This window comes from Prunus dulcis, chromosome 5 (genome assembly GCF_902201215.1).
Source record: "Prunus dulcis chromosome 5, ALMONDv2, whole genome shotgun sequence".
Taxonomy (NCBI): Eukaryota; Viridiplantae; Streptophyta; class Magnoliopsida; order Rosales; family Rosaceae; genus Prunus; species Prunus dulcis.
Genome location: NC_047654.1, coordinates 12,199,549 through 12,221,156, shown reverse-complemented (window position 1 = coordinate 12,221,156; position 21,608 = coordinate 12,199,549). Strand labels below are relative to the sequence as shown.

Sequence of the window (21,608 nt, the reverse complement as noted above, 5' to 3'; positions counted from 1 at the left end):
TGTAATTTTTACAAAGAAACATAACTGAAGGGGAATAAATTGCTGCAAACAATACAATGTTGAATTTTTATCCAAATGAGTACAGTGAAAATACCATATTGTGCTTCATTACATAATCAAGTATTGCCCTAGCTTATGTGTGAAGGGGATAGTAGAGATAGTATGAAAATTATGACATCATAGCTCCAAGGGCAACTACCTACGAAAGATAAGATTAATCTTCGCTTGAGGTTCGGCTTACCTTTAGCCACAAAGTGCTTCCAACGAGTTTCAAACCCCTGTCATTGAGGCACTAGGTAGCTCGCTAACTGGAGGTGACAATTTACCAACCGCACCACACCTTACCTTATGGTTCAAATATTTTTCATAAATATATATGTATTATATATAAAACAAATTTGGTAACACTCAATGGAAGATAATTAGAATATAGTAAATGAACTAGTTCTGTTTTGGACTAGGTCAAAAATTTTTGAATTCCCAAAATCCCTAAAGAAAAATTCACACGTCAGATCCATCTACCCTCAATGTCGAACCCAACCCCACATCCAGTCCTTCCAATCTCAACCGCCGCAACCTCTGGCGGCTCCGCCCAAGCCCAAGGCCCGAGCGCCACCCCATCCCTTCGCACCTTCTTCAACCACATGTCGGAAAATCTCTGCAACGGCCTCTCTCAGGCGCCGTTGATCCACCAGGCTTGGCTGCATTGTTCCCTCCATATCCGAGTTTGGTAGCGACGACGTTCTTAGCAGATATTGCCTTCTCGGCTATAGCAGATGAAATTTTCTCAGTATAGGTGCTGCTCTGGTTTGATGGTCTCTCAGCAGAAAACTGTTCAAGGCTTCCAGCAGATGATTTGTAAGTTCCAGTGCTCAGATTTTGGTGTGGTTTTTGTTCATCTCCACCACCTGCCACATGTTAGGAAATAATACCTAGTCTAAAACAAATTTTGCCATAATCAGCAGGTCCATGTTAGGAAATAAGAAATCAATCTGCAGTGACAAAAATATATACATAGTTTGCTAGTCTAAAACAGATTAAGCCATAATCGGTGTAATTTCAAGGTTGTGGACCCATTTTATTGAAATAAATGGTCGCGCGGATATTCAATTAATATTTAAAGAGTACAGCTGAGCGGCTATACTATTTAATATTCAAATATATTTAAAGAGTATAGCCGGACGGCTGTACTATTTAAAATATTAAATATATTTGAATATTAAATAGTATAGTCGTTTGGCTGTACTCTTTAAATATATTCAAATATTAAATAGTATAGCCGAGCGGCATACTATTTAATATTTAAATTGTACACAGCTGTACTTTTTAAATATATTCGAATATTAAATAGTATAGCCGAGCGGCTATACTAATTTAAATAAATCAACATTAGCTTTTCATGTCCCAGATCGTATTTCCGATGCTTGGTGGATTGTGACACAAGACCCTGAAGAAGCCCAACTTGATTTCCCTAAAGAACTTACTGAGGTTAGTTTCTGTTCATATAGGTATGTCGTGTTGATAGAATGTAGATATCATTTTTTTTATGATCCACACTCTCAGGAATTTGTTGGTTTCATGGACAACACACAAAATATGACTTTAAAGGTGGTGCAGTGCAGGTTCAACATTTGCAAACAAAGCAAAGTGATCATAAAAATGAAACTACATATGTAGAAGAACATTCCCCAAATGTTAAGGTTGAAGATCAGATTATGGAAACAAAGATTTGATGAGAGCAACACCTGTTCGACATTCAGCAAGAACTGCCGAAAAACGATTCGAGTAGTTACATTTGTGCTGCATTACCATATTTGCCTTTTCAGACCTGTCTGATATACCTATGAGTAAGTAGTTCTTATCATCCAAAAGAAAAACGGAAAAAAATGGATGAAACATATTGCAAAAAGTTACAAAGGGCACTGATGCCCAATGTCCATTCTGAAGTCACTTACTGAAGACATGAATGCACTCATTGGAATGTCGTGTAGTCTTTATGGATATCCACTAGTGCTAAGAATGGATATATAACTAAATACGTACCTCTATTAAGTATGTACACTATTAAACGATTATGCCCATGATATGTTGTGGTACCTTTAGTTAGATTATCATAGATAATTAACCATTTTGATATATTTTCTTTTTGCTGAAGAATAATACAAGAAAAGAGAGTGCTTGTTGATCGTCCAGAAGGCACACATTTTCATGTGATGTGTCCACACATGCTTCAGTGAGAGAAATAATTCGGAGGAACCATTTAAAATTCATGTGCATGTTTTCTTCTAATTCAACTGTAAGTTTAGTAAAAAGGGGTCTAGACTTGCATATTATAGTGGTCTCAAGTTTGAATCCTCATGGCATCATATGGTAGTGTGTGTGTGTGAGAAATTCTTCTCTCCTCTAGTTTAGACTCTCGCTTGTACTAAAAAAAATGTACGTATATATGTATGATATTATTAGTGTAATAACCCAAAACAAAATATCAACAAAGTAGGATTAATATATTCTAGCAAAAAGACGATTTTGCCATCGCATTATTTAATAGGCAAAAGTTGACTTTTTGATCGAGAAGGATTTTGGCAATTCCACTTCCGCCGTTGGGTAGAGCACGGCGAAAGGAGTCCGTAGACACGGAGTAGACTCGAATCGGAGTTGTAACGAAGAAAATACGGTCAAAATACCGCGAAGGGCAAAATGGTAATTTGAAAAAAGTCAGATTTTTATCTCTTCTCTCTCTCTCCCCCGTCAGTTTCTCTCTCCTCTCTCTCTCCCTCTCCTCCCGCGCGACTCCTCCCCGACCTCCGCCTCTTCTCGTCGTCACCCCGGCCACCACAGGCCAGCTTGATCTCCGCCGTGGGTACCGTTGGAACCGTCACACACTCGCCGTTCTTCCCCGACCGATCTCAGCCACGGCGCCGCTCGGAGTTCGCCGGAAACTGGCGAAAACCGCCGGTTTCCAGTTGAAACTTCTCTCCTCTCGATCCCCTTCGTTTCTCCACCAAATCGTTCGAGTAAGGTATGGATTCTCACCTATTTTTCATGTTCTAGCTGATGGTTGGCTGGGTTTCGATCAATTTTAGCTCTAGAACACTCGATTTTCAACTTGAAAATCGGCAGAACTTCGACCGCCGTGATCGGCCATTTTCGGCAGCCGTGATCGGCCATTTTCGGCCACTTTTTGGGGTATGCCCAAGAACAAAAGTGACTCCAAATGGGGTGTTTTACCTAGGATAGGAGTTTGGAGTCTTGGTTACGAGTTTTTTCGACAACCCGGTATCGCTTTGGACACCCAATCTGCAGACGCTTGTGGCGGCGCGTGGGTGAGGGTGGTGAAGTGACTCTGTGTAGTTTTGCGATCCTCGTGCTGTCACGAGCGCGTAGGATTTCACAGATCTCGATTCGGAGTCCGTTTGAGCCCCGAACGGATTTTCCATGTTACGCGATCCTTGGGTGCAGTGTTGTCGAGTCGTTGGATCGTACTCAATTTTGGATATGTCGTACTACATGATTCCAGGATCGTGTAGGAATCAACGGATTGCGAATCGGAGTCCCGGATACTCCGAAATCGCGAACCATGGGGCTAGGGTTTAGATTTTAAGCGATAACGCGATTTTGGCTAATCCGACCGTCCGTTTCATACCAAATTCGCGGAACATGGGTCTTTCTCAGTGAGAACCCTTTAGAAAAGTCCAGATTGGCCATCGGAGATCGTGGACCCCGCGGGTCCCGGATCGGCCGGTTTGGTGGTTTATCGCTTAGTATAGTTTCGGGTCTTTTAAGGCCGTTCTAACTGTCTGAAAGGTTAATGTGGGCATAGGAGTGACTTTAAAATGATTGCACGCATTTCTAGGAGCCGGGGGCAGGGTGTTTCATTTAATTCTTTTATTGAGCAGTTTTATTAATTAAATCTTTATGGGTAATCAGGCACCAGAGGCCCGACAGGACCACATGAAGGATCTTCAAGAGGTCCAGCTAGCTCGGACCAGCAGTGAGTGGACTTTCTTTCATAAATGATTTTATATATAAATGAGTTATATAAATGATTTATATAAATGAGTTTACATATTGATTTTATATAATTAAGTGTTATAAATGAGTTTATATGAGCAAATTTCATTATTTGATTTTGAATAAGTTTTATCGAATGCTTTCCGAGCATGATTAGTACAGTAACATTTCTATAAGTTTCTGCTGCTTAGTTACACATAACAGATATAGAAAACAGAGTTTGAGGCTTATGTCAGATGAGATAGCAACTTGATTCTAGACTTCAGTTATTGATCAGACTTTTCTAATAGTATTTTATTTTAGAACCACCACGTACCCATTTTTATTTGGTGATTACCCTCAGACGGACCGATGTCTACGGACATCCAGCCTGTTTACAGTTCAGTCAGTGCACTTGACTTTGCCTCACGAGTTTCGGGGACGCTCGAACCGTGAGTGCCAGGATTTGCGGCTCGGCAGACTTGGTGTCCCGAGACCTGCCAGGATTTGCTGCTCGGCTGACTCTGTGTCCCCGAAACCTGCCAGGATTGTGGATCAGGCTGACTACAGTCCCATGTATCCTACGATAGCGGCTCGAGTTGACTTGGTGTCATCAAGACCTGCCGGCAGATCAGGCTGACCATAGTCCCCTGTATCCTGCTAGTTTGCGGCTCGGATAGACTGCGTGTCGCTCGAGACCTGCCAGGGGAATTGACGGATTACAGGGGTACTTCTAGGTGGTAAATTTTAAAGGAATTTCAGTGTTTTATAAAATTATTGTTTCCAGAAAACTTTTATATCAGTTTTCTTAATATACATATACATGTTGATTAAGTGCTTTATATATTTGAATACCGATGAACTTCAGGTTTACATACATATTTATTTTGATTACGGGGGTTATTATGGTTATAAATTGTTTTCAAGAACAATATTTTTTTGTCCACTCACATTTTCAAACTTGTTTTTCGCCCCCAGGCTGTAGAAGTGCACTGGATTCCACCACCTGGCCATTCCTAGCTTCCGCGCCACCAAGTAACGTAGAGTTTTGTGGAAAAGTCCTTGAAACCCTGTAACTTTAGAAAATGCTCTGATATCTAGTTTTAGTGAGAAACCTGAACTGGTGAATGGTTGTTTGGATGTATTCTGGCAGTTGGGTGAATTTATTTGCTTGTTTAACAGGTGGAAGATTTTGGGTTTGGTCAAAATACAGGGGAGACTCTGCCGAAATTTCGGCAGGAGTCCAAAGAAAGTTTTAATAGTAACTGTAGCAGGAAGGGTAAAATGGTCATTTGTGCCCGGCAGTTGCCAGGTGTCGGACACGCACAGGACTTGGTTCGAATTCCAAAGTGGAATTGGGATCGGGTCCTGTCAATTAGCCTAATCGACAAAGTTCCAAATGGCAGAATATACAGAAGACAACTTACCTCCTATGCAGCATAGAGTAGGGATGCCCAAAGATCAGGTACCAAAGTAGACAAAGCTACATAAGCACAATCCTCGACCAAACAATTAGCTTTGAAAAGGTTTAAGATATGAGAACATTTTTGTCTCAAAATAATGTCAAATTTTGAAACATCCACCAACCTAATTAGTAGGAAATCTAAAACTAAGACTGTTTATCATTAAATAACCAATGAACCCAACAAGAAAGAATTGCTCTATGTGTCGCAAACAAGTTAGAAAAAATAATTCGTAAGAGGGACAAAAATGAGTGAATAGATATGAGATTTGCTTAATCCAAAGAGGGACAAAAATCATTTGTTTAAGATGAAACCAGAGGATAACTATTTTGGCCTTATTTGGTGCCTCGATGTTTACTGGATTGGAATTGAATCCAAACTAATCCTTATAAACAAGGATCATTGATCAATACATTATTTTCCACGAAAAAAAAAGAAAAAAAAGATCAATACATTAGTTCAATCCAAACGAAGCAGCCAGAACATTAGTGCAATCAAGGCCAAGCTTATTTCCTCAAGTTTGGATCAAGATGTGTCATTCTCAAGTAAACAAATATAATCAGCCAAGTGGCATTGCCAATCACTCATTGGTTCATTAATCAGACCAAGATATATTAACGTCGTATTCAAACATTATAAGAAAAACACAAGGCCAAAATTCCCAAATTAGCCCCAATAAATGCCCTTTAGAGTCCTTTCACATTAGAGCGGTCTAATAAATCTTACTACAAGTTCCAAGTTACAGCGGTAACTCCAACGACCCTTTTCTTTTTCTCGTTGCGGTAGATCCCAAAATTTCAACTTTCACAGCAGTAAAACCCATGATTCCATTTTTCTACAGCGTTTAATTCCCAACCATTATCGAAAATTACAGCAAAGGGTACAAAAGGTATTTCACTTCATTTGCTTGCATCAGATTAGACAACGCAGAGAGGACATATCGTATGCAATGATGTAATGAAATTTACAATAAGAGGAAGCAGAAATATTGCTGTGACCATTTCTCTATGTATTTTAATGTTGTTGTCGTTAAAAACAATCAAGCCTGCAAGGCTTCAACGGCGACGTTTTGTCACTTTGTTATTCGTCGACTTCTCGAGCTCCCAGATTCTTCAGCTAACCCATCATTATAAAGCCACCGCCACTTCGTGCTCAGACGGTTTCAATCAGAGACAAGCAAAAACCGATCAATGGGTTTGCGCGCACAAAACGACGGCGTCCGGGGCAGGAGGAAATCATCGACGAGAGGCCACCACAGGTTCGTGGGCGTTCGACAGAGGCCATCGGGGAGATGGGTCGCCGAGATTAAGGACTCTCTGCAAAAGGTGAGGCTTTGGCTCGGGACGTTCGACACAGCGGAGGACGCCGCTCGAGCCTACGACGACGCGGCTCGAGCGCTGCGCGGTGCGAACGCCCGAACCAACTTCGAATTGCCCCAATCGACCAATGAGTCCGGCCATGCCAATGGCGGTGCCGGCGTGGCCGAAAATGTGGAGCCTTTTTCTTTTGAGGCTGTGTGTGGAAATGGGGCTGAAGCCGATGGGTTGCTTGGCGCGCTCAGGGCTAAGCTGCTCGACGGCAAAGGGTGTGTGGTTCCGCAACCACGGGGGAATAATGGTGGTGCCAAGATGGAGCCGTTTCCTATTGGTCCACGTGGCGTGGTGGGTTTTGTGAACCCGAACCCGCCTCCTTCTTCATCCGGGTCGGCGAAGGAGGATCCCATTGTGTTGGATATTAACGGTCATGATCATCGGTGGGGTCATCATCAAGCTCAGCCTAGTCACACAGCATCAAACCAGAGCATGGCTTGGAGCAATGAGTCCCCAGCATTAGCATATGACCAAGTGCCGAATTGGTCAACATGGTCAACGCAAACTGGTTCATTTACAGAGCAGTGCCCTATGGAGCTGCCATTGCAGATCACAAGCCTTGCTGGGGATGGTAAAGTGACAGCGGTGAGGACACAGCAGCTGTCACAGATTGATGGGTCAGCAATTTTGGGGTCATCAGCTTCAGGTGCTTGGCCTTCAGACCAGCAGCAGTTTTTACACTGTGACAACAATTGGGCGGCAGGTGGTGCAAATGCTTCTTGGGACCCACTCTTCTATGCATCCTCTGTTCTGGGGTGATAGATGAGATCATATCAGATAAAAATTAATTTTTTTGTTTCTTTTAGGTGTTTTTAAAAATACCTTTTTAACCTTACAAGCTAAGTCTTCTTTGCAGGCTAATCATTCTTTAATGCGTGTGTGTTCCCAATAATAAATTATGTATCCTCCTCCCCCCTCTTTCTTTGTGTGTTGCAGTAGTGAGTGACAATTATGTAAATTTATAAATGGCTCTAGTTAATCAGGTTTAACATGTATTGATCCTTGGTTACCAGAACTCTACTTTCTTTTGTTTCCATAACTTGACCAAAAACAAAAAATTTATAAATTTGACAAGTCAATGACCATCCTGCACAGAAATTTGTCCTGAAAATGCCAACTACAGCTTAACCAGTTACATCAAAAATCCTATTCGATTGAACTAAACACCTAAAGCAATGCTTCTTGTAGGAAGTGGATAGCATCTGCTAGTTTTGCATGTGCACCGCCTATGGCCGGGAAGGGAAAGAAGAAGAAGGGCCCTGCAAAAAAAAAAAAAAAAAAAAAAAAAGAAGCAAAAAGGTGTGAACACAAAGTTCACACTAGCTCGTAGAAGAAAAATTATTCTCACCAGAAGGCATCATTCTCACATTTTGATCATTTTTCTTGTGATTACGCCTTCTTGCATTCATAATCCGCAACCTCCTTTTTTCCTGGGATGCCATGGGAGGTTTAAAGACAATGGCAACCAAAGTGAAATTGCAACCACATAGATACAAGTGATTCTCAATATAACGCAACACACTAAAATATCACTTGGTACAAATTAACACACTAAACTAAGTTAGATGCCAACATAATGAAGTGTCTCAAATCCCTGTGTACAAAAAGCTGCACAGATGCAATTTAGATCAATGTTTGGTGACAACCGTACCTTTAATGCGCAAGACTGAAAATAACTGGATCAAAACCCTAACTAAGCAAAGCTTAGGCCAAGCCAGCAATGGGGATGGCATTTAATACTCAAAATTTAAGACCTCAATGACTTGATGCTCATGTGTTAGTCTAGTAACAAAAAAGGTCAAAGATCTTAAGGGAGTAAAATAAAAACCTTCAACAATTAAAAAAAGAAGATTGATGCAGCAGTTGTTGGAAAACTAACCTCTAATGGAAACCTCTCTTTATAGGATATATGTGTATTACCAGAGGGAATTGTAAACAGCCCACCAAAGGGAGTGGTAGTTAGTCCAGCAGTACCACCTGTTTGTGCAATAGAAGATGTAGAATTGATTGTGCAAGAATTAAATGTGGAAGTTGTTGGAGCTGGAGCAGGAAATGCAACTGTAGATGTAGGCATGGCTGATGAAATAAAAAGAGACAGAGATGAAAACAGATTGGGTGAAATCAATGGTGTAAATGAGGCTCCAAAGGCTGTACGAGTAAAGACTGGAATTTGTGGAGCAAACATATTAGGTAGAGTTGAGGTATTCAAAAGACTCGAAGACGTATGAATAAATGCTGGATCAGGATTCAAAAGGTTTGACTGGGTGGTAGACAAGGCAAAGCAGCTCCCACTACCAAGAGCCCGTCCACCTGAAATTTAAGATTATACATTCATTATATACAGAACTTAGTAAAGCTCATCATTGCTCACAAGCAAAAGTTTTGAGTATCTGATGAAATATTTTAACTAAAATATACCCCCAAATTGATAATCCTGCCATCTCAGTTCCTCATGACTTTTGTCTCCATAAATCTGCATCCCGCATATTGACTGGTATACCCCACTTGATGAACTACCATCTGGTCCAGCTGTTTCAGTGTAAGGAGCCACTCTACTTCCCCCAAATTGGCCCCCACAAGCTGATGTCCACAATGAAACAATAAACAACGAGGTATTCCTATATATTCCTTGTTGATTGAGCGCATGCCCACAATGAGGTATTCCTATATGTAAGGAAATATGAAGCCCTTGCATCACAACTTATAAGAAAATAACAAAGCTACAATGGAACAAAATACAAGGAGGTATTCCTTGACCTCCAGAACAGCGATCCAGTTTTTTTCTTCTTTTTCCAAGTTGTACAACCACTCATATATGTACACACACACACACACACACACACACACACACACACATAGAGTAATTCTCTAATGCGGACATCCTTATTTTAGTAATGTGCAGACCGCTTGTTTTTTTTGCAGTTTTTGGCCTAATAAATCAACTCAGAAAATTTTCTCGCTTTTCTTGGTACTAATAGAATAGAAACCATGCTTAGCCAATACCAGAAAAGTCTAACATCACCACCAAATTGGGCTTTTCCTTCATTAGGGAACTTGGAGGTTATTTATGTTGCTTCAAGGCCTTTTTTTAATGACAAAATATAATATTGAAAAGAAGATAAATACACAAAGCCTTTCTTTGAATGAATGATGAATGAATTCATCTAATCATGCAACAAAAGCAACAAGTCCGGACATTAGGAATGTACGGACGTCCGCATTAGCGAAAGTATATATATATATATATATCTAAATACTCACCAAATGGAGGACTCTGCGATCCAGAAGGACATGAAGGACCAAATTGGCTGCTAGCAAATGTAGAAGATGACTGCCCAAAAGAAGGAAGGAATGAAAAGCTGAAAGATGGAGTACATGAAGAACCAAATCCAGGGGTATTTGAAGCCGCAGAAGTAGGATTGCTTGAAGTACCAAAAGTGGAGCTAGAGGAACCAGAAGCTGGGGCACTTGAAATATAAAATCCATGCCCAGATCCAACCGAAGTGGTACTTAGTCCAAAAGTACTACCTGTCGGTGCAACTGGAGCAGTGGAATTGAATAGTCCCGTACTAAATGTGGAATTTGATGTTTGAGCTAAAGCAGAAAATGAAAATGTGCACGGCATTGATGAACTAAAGAGAGATGGAGATGAGGTTTGCCCAAAACCTGAATGAGATGATGATGGGGTAAGAATACTGGATGAAATAGAAAACCCAAAAGATGATGAACTGAATAGTGTAGACGATGTTCCAAAGCCTGTAGAAGAGACGGGTGGAGTTTTTGTTGCAAACAAACTAGATGAAGTTGCGGTATTAAAAGGGCTTGTAGATGCTCGAGGAAATGACGGTGCAGTATTCAAAGGGTTTGGTTGTGACATAGACATGCCAAAGCCACTCCCACCTGCAGGAGATGGACCACTTGGAAGTTAAACTTATAATGTTTAGAACCTAATAAATGTCATAATTTCTGACAACTGCGGCAAATTTTCTAATAACTACCTTTATCCCCCAATTGATAATCCTCCCAGCGAAGTTCTTCGTGACTTTTGTCTTTATATACTGGCATTGCTGATACTGAATCCAATTTTGCAGCAGTAGCCCCACTACCACCATCTGGTTCAGGAGTTTCTGTATATGCAGCCACTCTACTACCCCTACGTTGTTGGCCCCCAAAAGCTGACTGCCCAAAGGTATTGTTCCCCAATGGTGTTGGCCGAGTTCCTGCATCACAAATTATAAGAATATAATACGGATACAACGACAAAGCAAAATGAGGCATTCCTTGACTGTAATGAAGGACAATGAGATATTCCTGGACCGGCAAAAACAATAGTCCTGTACAACCACTCATATACATCTAAAACTACTCACCGAATGGAGAACTCTGTGCTCCAAAAGAAGACGAGGCACTACCAAATGTAGAATTTGATTGGCCAAAAGCAGGAGCTGATGAAAAGCAGAAAGATGGAGTACTAGATGAACCAAAAGATGATGAACTGAATGGTGTAGACGATGTTCCAAAGCCAGTAGAAGAGAAGGATGGAATTTTTGCAGTAAACAAATTAGGTGCAGTTGCGGCATTAAAAGGGCTTGTGGATGCTTGAGGAAATAATGACGCAGTATTCAAAGAGTTTGGCTGTGCCGTAGACATGCCAAAGCCACTCCCACCAGCAGGAGCTGGACCACCTGGAAGTTAAACTTATAATGTTTAGAACCTAATAAATGTCATAATTTCTGACAACTGCGGCAACTTTTCTAATAACTACCTTTATCCCCCAATTGATAATCCTCCCAGCGAAGTTCTTCGTGACTTTTGTCTTTATATACTGGCATTGCTGATACTGAATCCAATTTTGCAGCAGTAGCCCCACTACCACCATCTGGTTCAGGAGTTTCTGTACATGCAGCCACTCTACTACCCCTACGTTGTTGGCCCCCAAAAGCTGACTGCCCAAAGGTATTGTTCCCCAATGGTGTTGGCTGAGTTCCTGCATCACAAATTATAAGAATATAATACGGATACAACGACAAAGCAAAATGAGGCATTCCTTGACTGTAATGAAGGACAATGAGATATTCCTGGACCGGCAAAAACAATAGTCCTGTACAACCAATCATATACATCTAAAACTACTCACCGAATGGAGAACTCTGTGCTCCAAAAGAAGACGAGGCACTACCAAATGTAGAATTTAATTGGCCAAAAGCAGGAGCTGATGAAAAGCAGAAAGATGGAGTACTGGATGAACCAAAAGATGATGAACTGAATGGTGTAGATGATGTTCCAAAGCCAGTAGAAGAGAAGGATGGAATTTTTGCAGTAAACAAATTAGGTGCAGTTGCGGCATTAAAAGGGCTTGTGGATGCTTGAGGAAATAATGACGCAGTATTCAAAGAGTTTGGTTGTGCCGTAGACATGCCAAAGCCACTCCCACCTGCAGGAGCTGGACCACCTGGAAGTTAAACTTATAATGTTTAGAACCTAATAAATGTCATAATTTCTGACAACTGCGGCAACGTTTCTAATAACTACCTTTATCCCCCAATTGATAATCCTCCCAGCGAAGTTCTTCGTGACTTTTGTCTTTATATACTGGCATTGCTGATACTGAATCCAATTTTGCAGCAGTAGCCCCACTACCACCATCTGGTTCAGGAGTTTCTGTATATGCAGCCACTCTACTACCCCTACGTCGTTGGCCCCAAAAAGCTGACTGCCCAAAGGTATTGTTCCCCAATGGTGTTGGCTGAGCTCCTGCATCACAAATTATAAGAATATAATACAGATACAATGACACAAAGCAAAATGAGGCATTCCTTGACTGTAATGAAAGACAATGAGATATTCCTTGACCAGCAAAAACATTAGTCCAGTTTTTCTTTCAGAATGCACCACCACTCATATACATCTAAACTTACTAACCGAATGGAGAACTCTGTGCTCCAAATGGAGATGAGGCACTACCAAATGTAGAATTTGATTGGCCAAAAGCAGAAGCTGACGTAAAGCTGAAAGATGGAGTAATAGTTGAACCAAAACCAGGAGCACTTGACGCACCAAAACCTGGATTGCTTGAAGTACCGACGGTGGATCCAGATGAACCAAAAGCTGGGGTGCTTGAATCCCCAAATGCTCCCGTAGATCCAAACAAGGAGGAATTTGACACCCCGAATGCAGATCCTGTGCTTCCCAATGCAGGACTTCTTGTGGAACCAAAGGCTGGACTGCTTGTAGCCCCAAAGGCAGGGTGGGTGCTAGTAGCACCAAAAGCCGAGGTGCTTGTAGCACCAAACGCTTGGGTGGTCGTAGCACCAAAGGCTGGACTACTTGTACAACCAAAGGTTGGGGTGATGGTAGCACCAAATGCTGGCTGACTTGATCCACCAAATGGTGCGGAGGAACCAACTATACTGCTCTCAAATGCTGGCCGTGATGGCTGAGTTGTGCTTCCAAATGGACTTGGTTGAGTAGGATTGGACCCAAATGCAGATCCTGTGCTTCCAAACGCAGGGCTTGTTGTGGAACCAAAGGCTGGACTGCTTGTAGCCCCAAAGGCTAGGGAGGTGCTTGTAGCACCAAACGCTGGGGTGGTCGTAGCATCAAAGGCTGGACTACTTGTACCAAAGGATGGGGTGGTGGTAGCACCAAATGCTGGCTGACTTGATCCACCAAATGGTGTGGAGGAACCAAATATACTGCTCCGAAATTCTAGCTGTGATGGCTGAGTTGTGCTTCCAAAAGGACTTGGTTGAGTAGGATTGGACCCAAATGCAGATCCTGTGCTTCCAAACGTAGGACTTGTTGTGGAACCAAAGGCTGGACTGCTTGTAGCCCCAAAGGCTGGATTGCTTGTAGCCCCAATGGCTGGGGTGCTGCTTATAGCACCAAACGCTGGGGTGCTGCTTGTAGCACCAAACGCTGGAGTGGTGGTAGCACCAAAGGCTGGGCTGGTGGTAGCACCAAATGCTGGCTGACTTGATCCACCAAATGGTGTGGAGGAACCAACTATACTGCTCTCAAATGCTGGCCGTGATGGCTGAGTTGTGCTTCCAAAAGGACTTGGTTGAGTAGGATTGGACCCAAATGCAGATCCTGTGCTTCCAAACGTAGGACTTGTTGTGGAACCAAAGGCTGGACTGCTTGTAGCCCCAAAGGCTGGATTGCTTGTAGCCCCAATGGCTGGGGGGCTGCTTGTAGCACCAAACGCTGGAGTGGTGGTAGCACCAAAGGCTGGGCTGGTGGTAGCACCAAATGCTGGCTGACTTGATCCACCAAATGGTGTGGAGGAACCAACTATACTGCTCTCAAATGCTGGCCGTGATGGCTGAGTTGTGCTTCCAAAAGGACTTGGTTGAGTAGGATTGGACCCAAATGCAGATCCTGTGCTTCCAAACGTAGGACTTGTTGTGGAACAAAACGCCTGACTGCTTGTAGCCCCAAAGGCTGGGGAGGTGCTTGTAGCACCAAACGCTGGGGTGGTCGTAGCATCAAAGGCTGGACTACTTGTACCAAAGGATGGGGTGGTGGTAGCACCAAATGCTGGCTGACTTGATCCACCAAATGGTGTGGAGGAACCAAATATACTGCTCCGAAATTCTAGCTGTGATGGCTGAGTTGTGATTCCAAAACCTGGAGCACTTGACACACCAAAACATGAATTGCTTGAAGTACCAATGGTGGATCCAGATGAACCAAAAGCTGGGTTGCTTGAAGCTCCAAATGCTCTACATCCAAAAAAGGAGGAACTTGACACCCCAAATGCAGATCCTGTGCTTCCAAACGTAGGACTTGTTGTGGAACCAAAGGCTGGACTGCTTGTAGCCCCAAAGGCTGGGGGGATGCTTGTAGCACCAAACGCTGGGGTGGTCGTAGCACCAAGCCCTGGACTACTTGTACCACCAAAGGTTGGGGTGGTGGTAGCACCAAATGCTGGCTGACTTGATCCACCAAATGGTGTGGAGGAACCAACTATACAGCTCTCAAATGCTGGCTGTGATGGCTGAGTTGTGCTTCCAAAAGGACTTGGTTGAGTAGGATTGGACCCAAATGCAGATCCTGTGCTTCCAAACGTAGGACTTGTTGTGGAACCAAAGGCTGGACTGCTTGTAGCCCCAAAGGCTGGACTGCTTGTAGCACCAAAGGCTGGGGTGCTGCTTGTAGCACCAAATGCTGGAGTGGTGGTAGCACCAAAGGCTGGGGTTGTGGTAGCACCAAATGCTGGCTGACTTGATCCACCAAATGGTGTGGAGGAACCAACTATACTGCTCACAAATGCTGGCTGTGATGGCTGAGTTGTGCTTCCAAGAGGACTTGGTTGAATAGGATTGGACCCAAATGCAGATCCGGCGCTTCCAAACGTAGGACTTGTTGTGGAACAAAAGGCCTGACTGCTTGTAGCCCCAAAGGCTGGGGAGGTGCTTGTAGCACCAAACGCTGGGGTGGTAAAGGCTGGACTACTTGTAACATCAAAGGATGGGGTGGTGGTAGCACCAAATGCTGGCTGACTTGATCCACCAAATGCTGTGGAGGAACCAAATATACTGCTCCAAAATTCTAGCTGGGATGGCTGAGTTGTGCTTCCAAAACCTGGAGCACTTGACGCACCAAAACCCAAATTGCTTGAAGTACCAACGGTGGATCCAGATGAACCAAAAGCTGGGGTGCTTGAAGCTCCAAATGCTCCCGTAGATCCAAACAAGGAGGAACTTGACACCCCAAATGCAGATCCTGTGCTTCCAAACGTAGGACTTGTTGTGGAACCAAAGGCTGGACTGCTTGTAGTCCCAAAGGGTGGGGGGATGCTTGTAGCACCAAACTCTGGGGTGCTGCTTGTAGCACCAAACGCAGGAGTGGTGGTAGCACCAAAGGCTGCTGTGGTGGTAGCACCAAATGCTGGCTGACTTGATCCACCAAATGGTGTGGAGGAACCAACTATACTGCTCTCAAATGCTGGCTGTGATGGCTGAGTTGTGCTTCCAAAAGGACTTGGTTGAGTAGGATTGGAATCAAATGCAGATCCTGTGCTTCCAAACGTAGGACTTGCTGTGGAACAAAAGGCCTGACTGCTTGTATCCCCAAAGGCTGGGGAGGTGCTTGTAGCACCAAACGCTGGGGTGGTAAAGGCTGGACTACTTGTACCATCAAAGAATGGGGTGGTGGTAGCACCAAATGCTGGCTGACTTGATCCACCAAATGCTGTGGAGGAACCAAATATACTGCTCCGAAATTCTAGCTGTGATGGCTGAGTTGTGCTTCCAAAACCTGGAGCACTTGACGCACCAAAACCCGAATTGCTTGAAGTACTAACGGTGGATCCAGATGAACCAAAAGCTGGGGTGCTTGAAGCTCCAAATGCTCCCGTAGATCCAAACAAGGAGGAACTTGACACCCCAAATGCAGATCCTGTGCTTCCAAACGTAGGACTTGTTGTGGAACCAAAGGCTGTACTGCTTGTACCCCCAGAGGCTGGGGTGGTCGTAGCACCAAAGGCTGGGGTGGCTGTAGCACCAAATGCTGGCTGACTTGATATACCAAATGATGTGGAGGAACCAACTAAACTGCTCTCAAATGCTGGCTGTGATGGCTGAGTTGTGCTTCCAAAAAGACTTGGTTGCGTAGGATTGGACCCAAATGCTCCAAAAACAGGCTTCTGACCAAAACCAGACGAACCTGTTGAGAGAGTGAGAATCATCAGTGACAAGAAGTTATCCAAATAACAAAGTAATTGGGCACAGAGAGATAAATGGAAATGAATAAAACTACCATTACATGTTATTCAATCTAATCCAATACATGTGTGCATGCATTAAACTACCAGAACCTAAACAATAACCTATTTACTTAAATAAAAAAGAAAGATCATCCAAATTCATTTGGCAAGGAAAGAAGTCCACAACAAGTCCTTTATATGCCCCTGGTTGCCACATAGAGAAAGATATAGACAGAGGGACGGAGTGTGGATGCGCTGGGGAAGAAGGTGGTCGGAAGCTGAAGAAGGAGCAGAGCTTCAAGAACAGAAACTCCTCCCCCAATGAAAAACAAAAATGATTTCAACAATACAGAGTACCTTTAACCAAAAAAACCATTTTAAAAAGTACCTTTGACTTCTTAACAGTCCAAAACCTTAGAAAGGCATTTTGCCAAAATTTATGTCTCTTGATTAATTTTTTTGCTTGTGTGTGTGCGAGAGAGAGAGAGAGAGAGAGAGAGAGAGAGAGAGAGAGAGAGAAAGAGAAGGGGCAGAGAGAGAAGAGAGGGAGATAGTGGGTCGCGGAGGTGGGGCTGGGCGAGGAGAGAGAGAATGGCGGTGGTTGGGTGGGGGTTGTCGGGTGGGGCGTGGTGGGTGGAGATGGGAGGAGATGGGGATGGGGGGAGCGGGCTGCCCAGCGAGAGAAAGAGGGAGGATTGAATTCGTAAGTTTTTTTATTTTTAAAATTGAAAATTAAAAAATTTTAATTAATATTTTATTCAACCTCAGTAATAAGACAGTTCTAGCTTAAGTTGGTCTTGTTAGATTTAGGGGGTGTGACTGTAATAAATGAAACCTGTGGAGTCTGGCTGTAATTATGCCAAACTTCTTGGGATCTAAATGAAATTCTCCCTTAAGAAAAATAACATAGAAAACAATTATTCAAATATGGAATGAATTGAAAAACACAGTTAGTATGAGGAAACAAAATCAAACTCAAGGTCTTCATCAAAAAATCAAACTCAAGGATCAAATAAAAGATAGAGAAAAGAAGCTCACCGTTAGTAGAACCAAACATCTTCTCTTACGATTCTGCATTCAAGATCAGGGCTAGACTTGTCGATCCCAAGCTGAAACAGAAATAGAACATAAATTCATCACAAAATAACAAGGCAACGAGAATCTAATAATGCGAGAAATCGCTAAAACACAAGCCAAATTAAGGCAAGCCATTGCAGAAATCAGAAAACCAGAGCATCAATACAATACAGCAGAAATTAAACGCAATCGTAAACCTGATAAGCAGACTAAAAGTGAAGGCAAGGGTTTTCGAAGTACCTGAAAGTGAGCTAAAGCGATGGAGAAGACCGAACGTGGAAGTAAGGTTTCGAAGAAGGAACTGAGCGTCGAAAGTGATGAAATGGAAAGATAAAGGGAGAGAGGAAAGTGATGAAGTCGCGTAATGAAAAGATGGCTTGGCTTGCAACATTCCAAGTCTCGCGCGCCAATGTCATGTCAGTATTGGAGAAGCCAAAAGCTATTTACACTGGCAAAAAAAGGAAAAAAGAAAAGAAAAAGGAAATTGGGTAAAATGGGACACACGCCCAAACATTTAGAATCCTTTTATAATTATGCTTATTTGTTGAAATGCCCATGCTGTTTCAAATAGTTTCAGTTTGCCCTATAATGTTTTAAATGACTCAAATTCTTCATGAAATTTCATTATGTGACCAAGGTTACCCTATTACGTGTGTTTTCAGATAAAAATCGTTAAATCATCGTGACATGGGTATTTTGGTAAATTTAACTATTAAAAATAAAATATATAAAAAATACCTGAAATTATTTAAAATGTTTAAAAATATATAAAATAAATTAGGAATAACTTTATTTGTTGAAACACCCTATGTGGTTTCTAAATAGTCTCAGTTTGCCCCCCTAAACTTCCATTTCGTGACCAAGGTTCTCCCTTTCGTTAGTTTTCAAATAAAAACTGTTAAATTTGATTTAGGGTTCCCCCTCCCATTTTGTGAAAAATTCGATCAGATGCAACCGAACTCCTTTCAATTTTAACAATGGAACGACACCATATATTAAGTTAACTGCCGATCATAAATGTACAATCGAATTAGTTTGAATTTTTCAATGGAACACCACCAAAATTTATTATCCCGTGGGCATGGACTAAGCCAATATCAAGGCCCATTACACAATAAACCAAATTAAGGAAGACTAAGAGCATCTACAAGGGAGATGTTAAATATTAAATATCAAATTTAAATTTGATGGCTGATGTGGTAATTTGACATCTTACACAACTTTACACTCCACTAGATATGTCAAATTAAATTATTATTTTATTACATTTTAGTGTTGATTCATTTTTAATTAAAAAGAAAAGAAAAGAAAAGAAAAATAAAATATTCATTTGACATCTTGCTTTTGGGATGTCAAAAATAACATCTCAACCTCCAGTTTTCATTCCACATCAGCTTTGACATATCAGTTGGAGTGATGTGAGATGTTATTTCTAATTGTTGAATATAGGGATGGCAAAAATTCCCGTAGGGGCGGGTCCCCGTCGGGTCCCCGACCCTAACGGGGGGAGATTTCGGGTCTAAATGGGTATCGGGTACTGGGATCCCCGAACTTGAAAAATCTCCGACGGGTATGGGGAGGGGATGGTATTGGCGTCCCCATCCCCGAACCCGGCCCGAAAATATATATGTTTATATTTAAATAAATAAATATATAATTATAATATTTATGTTTAACCCTAAGTTAACTTCCCTCTCCTAATTCTTCCTAATTTTCTATGGAATTTCATATTGATGTGATTTTAAATAGTTGAGTTGAACTTTATAGTTAATTTGGATGTGTTGAATGATAAGTTAATATGAAATTTAATGTTAAAATGTATGATAAATATTTTTTATGCAAAAAAATCGGGGATTCGGGGCAGGTATGGGGGATAGTCCCCCCACGGGGACGGGGACGGGGATTCCCCGAAACCTAATAAACGGGGATGGGTTCGGGGATGGGGGCGAGGATGGAGAGCGGGGATGGGGATGGTATTGTCATACCCGGCCCTTACCCGACCCGTTGCCATCCCTAGTTGAATATCTATGTGGCACGTTTGACACATCGGTTGAAGATGCTCTAATAATGAAAAAACTACTTCATGGGCCGAAAATAATGACGCGGCAGTGGAAAGCCAAAAACTCTAACAAGTTTGTTGGAGTTGAAAAAACCAATGGAACTGTCAATACCGCCAATAACCACAAGCAAACTCATTTTATCGACAAAGGTAACGTCAAAGGGCCTTCTACAAAGAGAGAGAAAGAAAAACGAGAAGTAGATAGAGAAACAAACAAAGAGAAAATTGACCAAAATAAAACAAACAAACAAGGATTTCAATAGAAACAAGGAGCAAGCGGCTGACATCAATTGAATCCACGTATTACCAGAAGAAAAAGGAAAGAGAGGAAGAAAAAGGAGAGAAAAGAAAAGAGAGAGAGAGAGAGAGAGAGGAAAAAGAAGAGATGAGAAAAAAAGAAATAAAAAGGAAGAGAAAAGAAAAGAGAAAAAAAGGAAAAAGGAAGACAAAGGAAAAGAGAAAAGAGAAGAGTGACGGGAGAAACAGGAAGACGAAGAGGAGAGAAAAGAAAAGGAGGAAAAAAAAAAGAGGAAAAAAGAGTGATGGGAGAAAGAAGAAGAAGAAAAGAAAACAGAAAGGTTGGTTCAATTGGTAAGGTGCGAGCTATGCGTTGAGACCCAACCGAGTTAGACACCCGTTAGCAGTCCCATGTTGATGGGTAATCTAGAAAATGTCCTGTGCAATTCCATACTGGGGCAGGGGAATAATAGTCCCTTGCATTAGTTCAACCAGCTCTAGGTCGCAGGTTTGCCCTGGCCTTGAGTGTGGGAATAATAGTCCCTTTCATTACTTTGCTTATACATGCTTCTAACAAAAGTGCTTTTAGAAGCACATGGCAAGTGCTTCTCCAGAAAGTGCTTCTATAACTCATAAGCTCTTCTAAACTTTTCAGTCAAAACGCTGTCACAAACTTTTTTGGTTGTTAAAAAACGTTTCGAGTGTAAGGCGCCACACTCTACTTCCCCCATATTGGCCCTCAGAAGTTGATATCCGACAGGCAGTGTTTCCACATGTTGTTGATTGAACTCCTGCATCATAACTTATAATAAGAATATAATACGGCTACAACGAAACAAAACACAACGAGGAATTCCTGCATATTCGTTGTTGATTGCTAACAATGAGGCATTCCGGTATGTATGAAAAATATGAATCCCTGGAATCATAACTTATAAGAATATAACAAAGCTACAATGGAACAAAATACAATGAGGTATTCCTTGACCTCCAGAAACAGTGGTCCATTTTTTTCTTTTTTCCAAAAAGTACAACCATCATTCATATACATCTAAATGCTCACCAAATGGAGAATTGAACAGGCCAGAATTAGATGTCGAATCTGTTCTTGGAGCTGGAGCAGGAAATGCCAATGTAAATGGGGCTGAAGAACTAAAAAGTGATAGGGATGAAGCTTGTCTGAATACTGAAGCAGATGATGATGAAGTTGTGAAAAGATTGGGTGAAGTTGAGAGTTTAAAATAAAAAAAAAAGGACTGCCTAGCGCCTAGCGCCCTACTAGCAATTCGGCGCCACATGTCAAAACCGTATAGCCGCGTGGTGATACTATTTGTTTATAATAAAAAAAACCGTAGTCTCGCCGCGCAGCTATACTCTTTAAGTATATTATATTTACAAGGCGTATAGCCGATCGGCTACACTATTTATTTATAAAAATTTATAATTAAAAAAAGGACTCTTCTCTTTATATTAGTTTATACTTTATAGATATAATTTGATAATTTCGATATATATATATATACTTTATAGATTTATATATACTTTATAGATTTAATTTTTTTTAAATATATATCATTTTTATTCAATATTATGCGAAAATTATGTGTATAATACGTGAATTTTTTTGTGCGTTATTGAAAATTTTGTAAAAAACCAAGTTTATTAAACATGAAGAATACGTATGTATGTATACAATACGAGTA

General features: G+C 41.7%; 2 protein-coding genes across 3 annotated transcripts; one reads left to right on the top strand and one right to left on the bottom strand.

Moving 5' to 3' along the window:
- The first annotated feature begins 6,481 nt into the window (after positions 1-6,481).
- On the top strand, positions 6,482-7,812 carry LOC117627618 (AP2-like ethylene-responsive transcription factor PLT1). Its single transcript, XM_034359777.1, has one exon. It carries the CDS (start codon positions 6,644-6,646, stop codon positions 7,580-7,582), a length of 939 nt encoding a protein of 312 aa, XP_034215668.1. The 5' UTR covers positions 6,482-6,643; the 3' UTR covers positions 7,583-7,812.
- A 17-nt stretch (positions 7,813-7,829) lies between these two features.
- Positions 7,830-16,556, bottom strand: LOC117627616 (mucin-19-like). 2 transcript variants are annotated; one of them, XM_034359772.1, is made up of 11 exons: positions 12,746-16,556; positions 12,356-12,577; positions 11,961-12,275; positions 11,589-11,810; positions 11,194-11,508; positions 10,822-11,043; positions 10,085-10,723; positions 9,242-9,487; positions 8,703-9,133; positions 8,191-8,253; positions 7,830-8,082 (listed from the first exon to the last, which is right to left on the bottom strand). In XM_034359772.1, the coding sequence occupies exons 1-11, from the start codon at positions 16,512-16,514 to the stop codon at positions 8,050-8,052; spliced, it is 6,477 nt and encodes a 2,158-aa protein (XP_034215663.1). In that variant the 5' UTR covers positions 16,515-16,556; the 3' UTR covers positions 7,830-8,049. The 2 variants fall into 2 exon arrangements, with proteins under 2 accessions (XP_034215663.1, XP_034215662.1); XM_034359771.1 differs by lacking the exon at positions 7,830-8,082 and having other exon boundaries at positions 8,093-8,253.
- Positions 16,557-21,608: the final 5,052 nt, after the last annotated feature.

Excerpts from the sequence above, each read along its gene's own strand:
- LOC117627618 (XM_034359777.1), top strand. The coding sequence starts at position 6,644 with ATGGGTTTGCGCGCACAAAACGACGGCGTCCGGGGCAGGAGGAAATCA.
- LOC117627616 (XM_034359771.1), bottom strand. The coding sequence starts at position 16,514 with ATGATTCTCACTCTCTCAACAGGTTCGTCTGGTTTTGGTCAGAAGCCT. Across the intron at positions 12,578-12,745 it reads AGCACAGAGTTCTCCATTCG|GAGCTCAGCCAACACCATTG; the intron begins GTTAGTAAGTTT and ends TTTGTGATGCAG. Across the intron at positions 12,276-12,355 it reads TTATCAATTGGGGGATAAAG|GTGGTCCAGCTCCTGCAGGT; the intron begins GTAGTTATTAGA and ends TTTAACTTCCAG.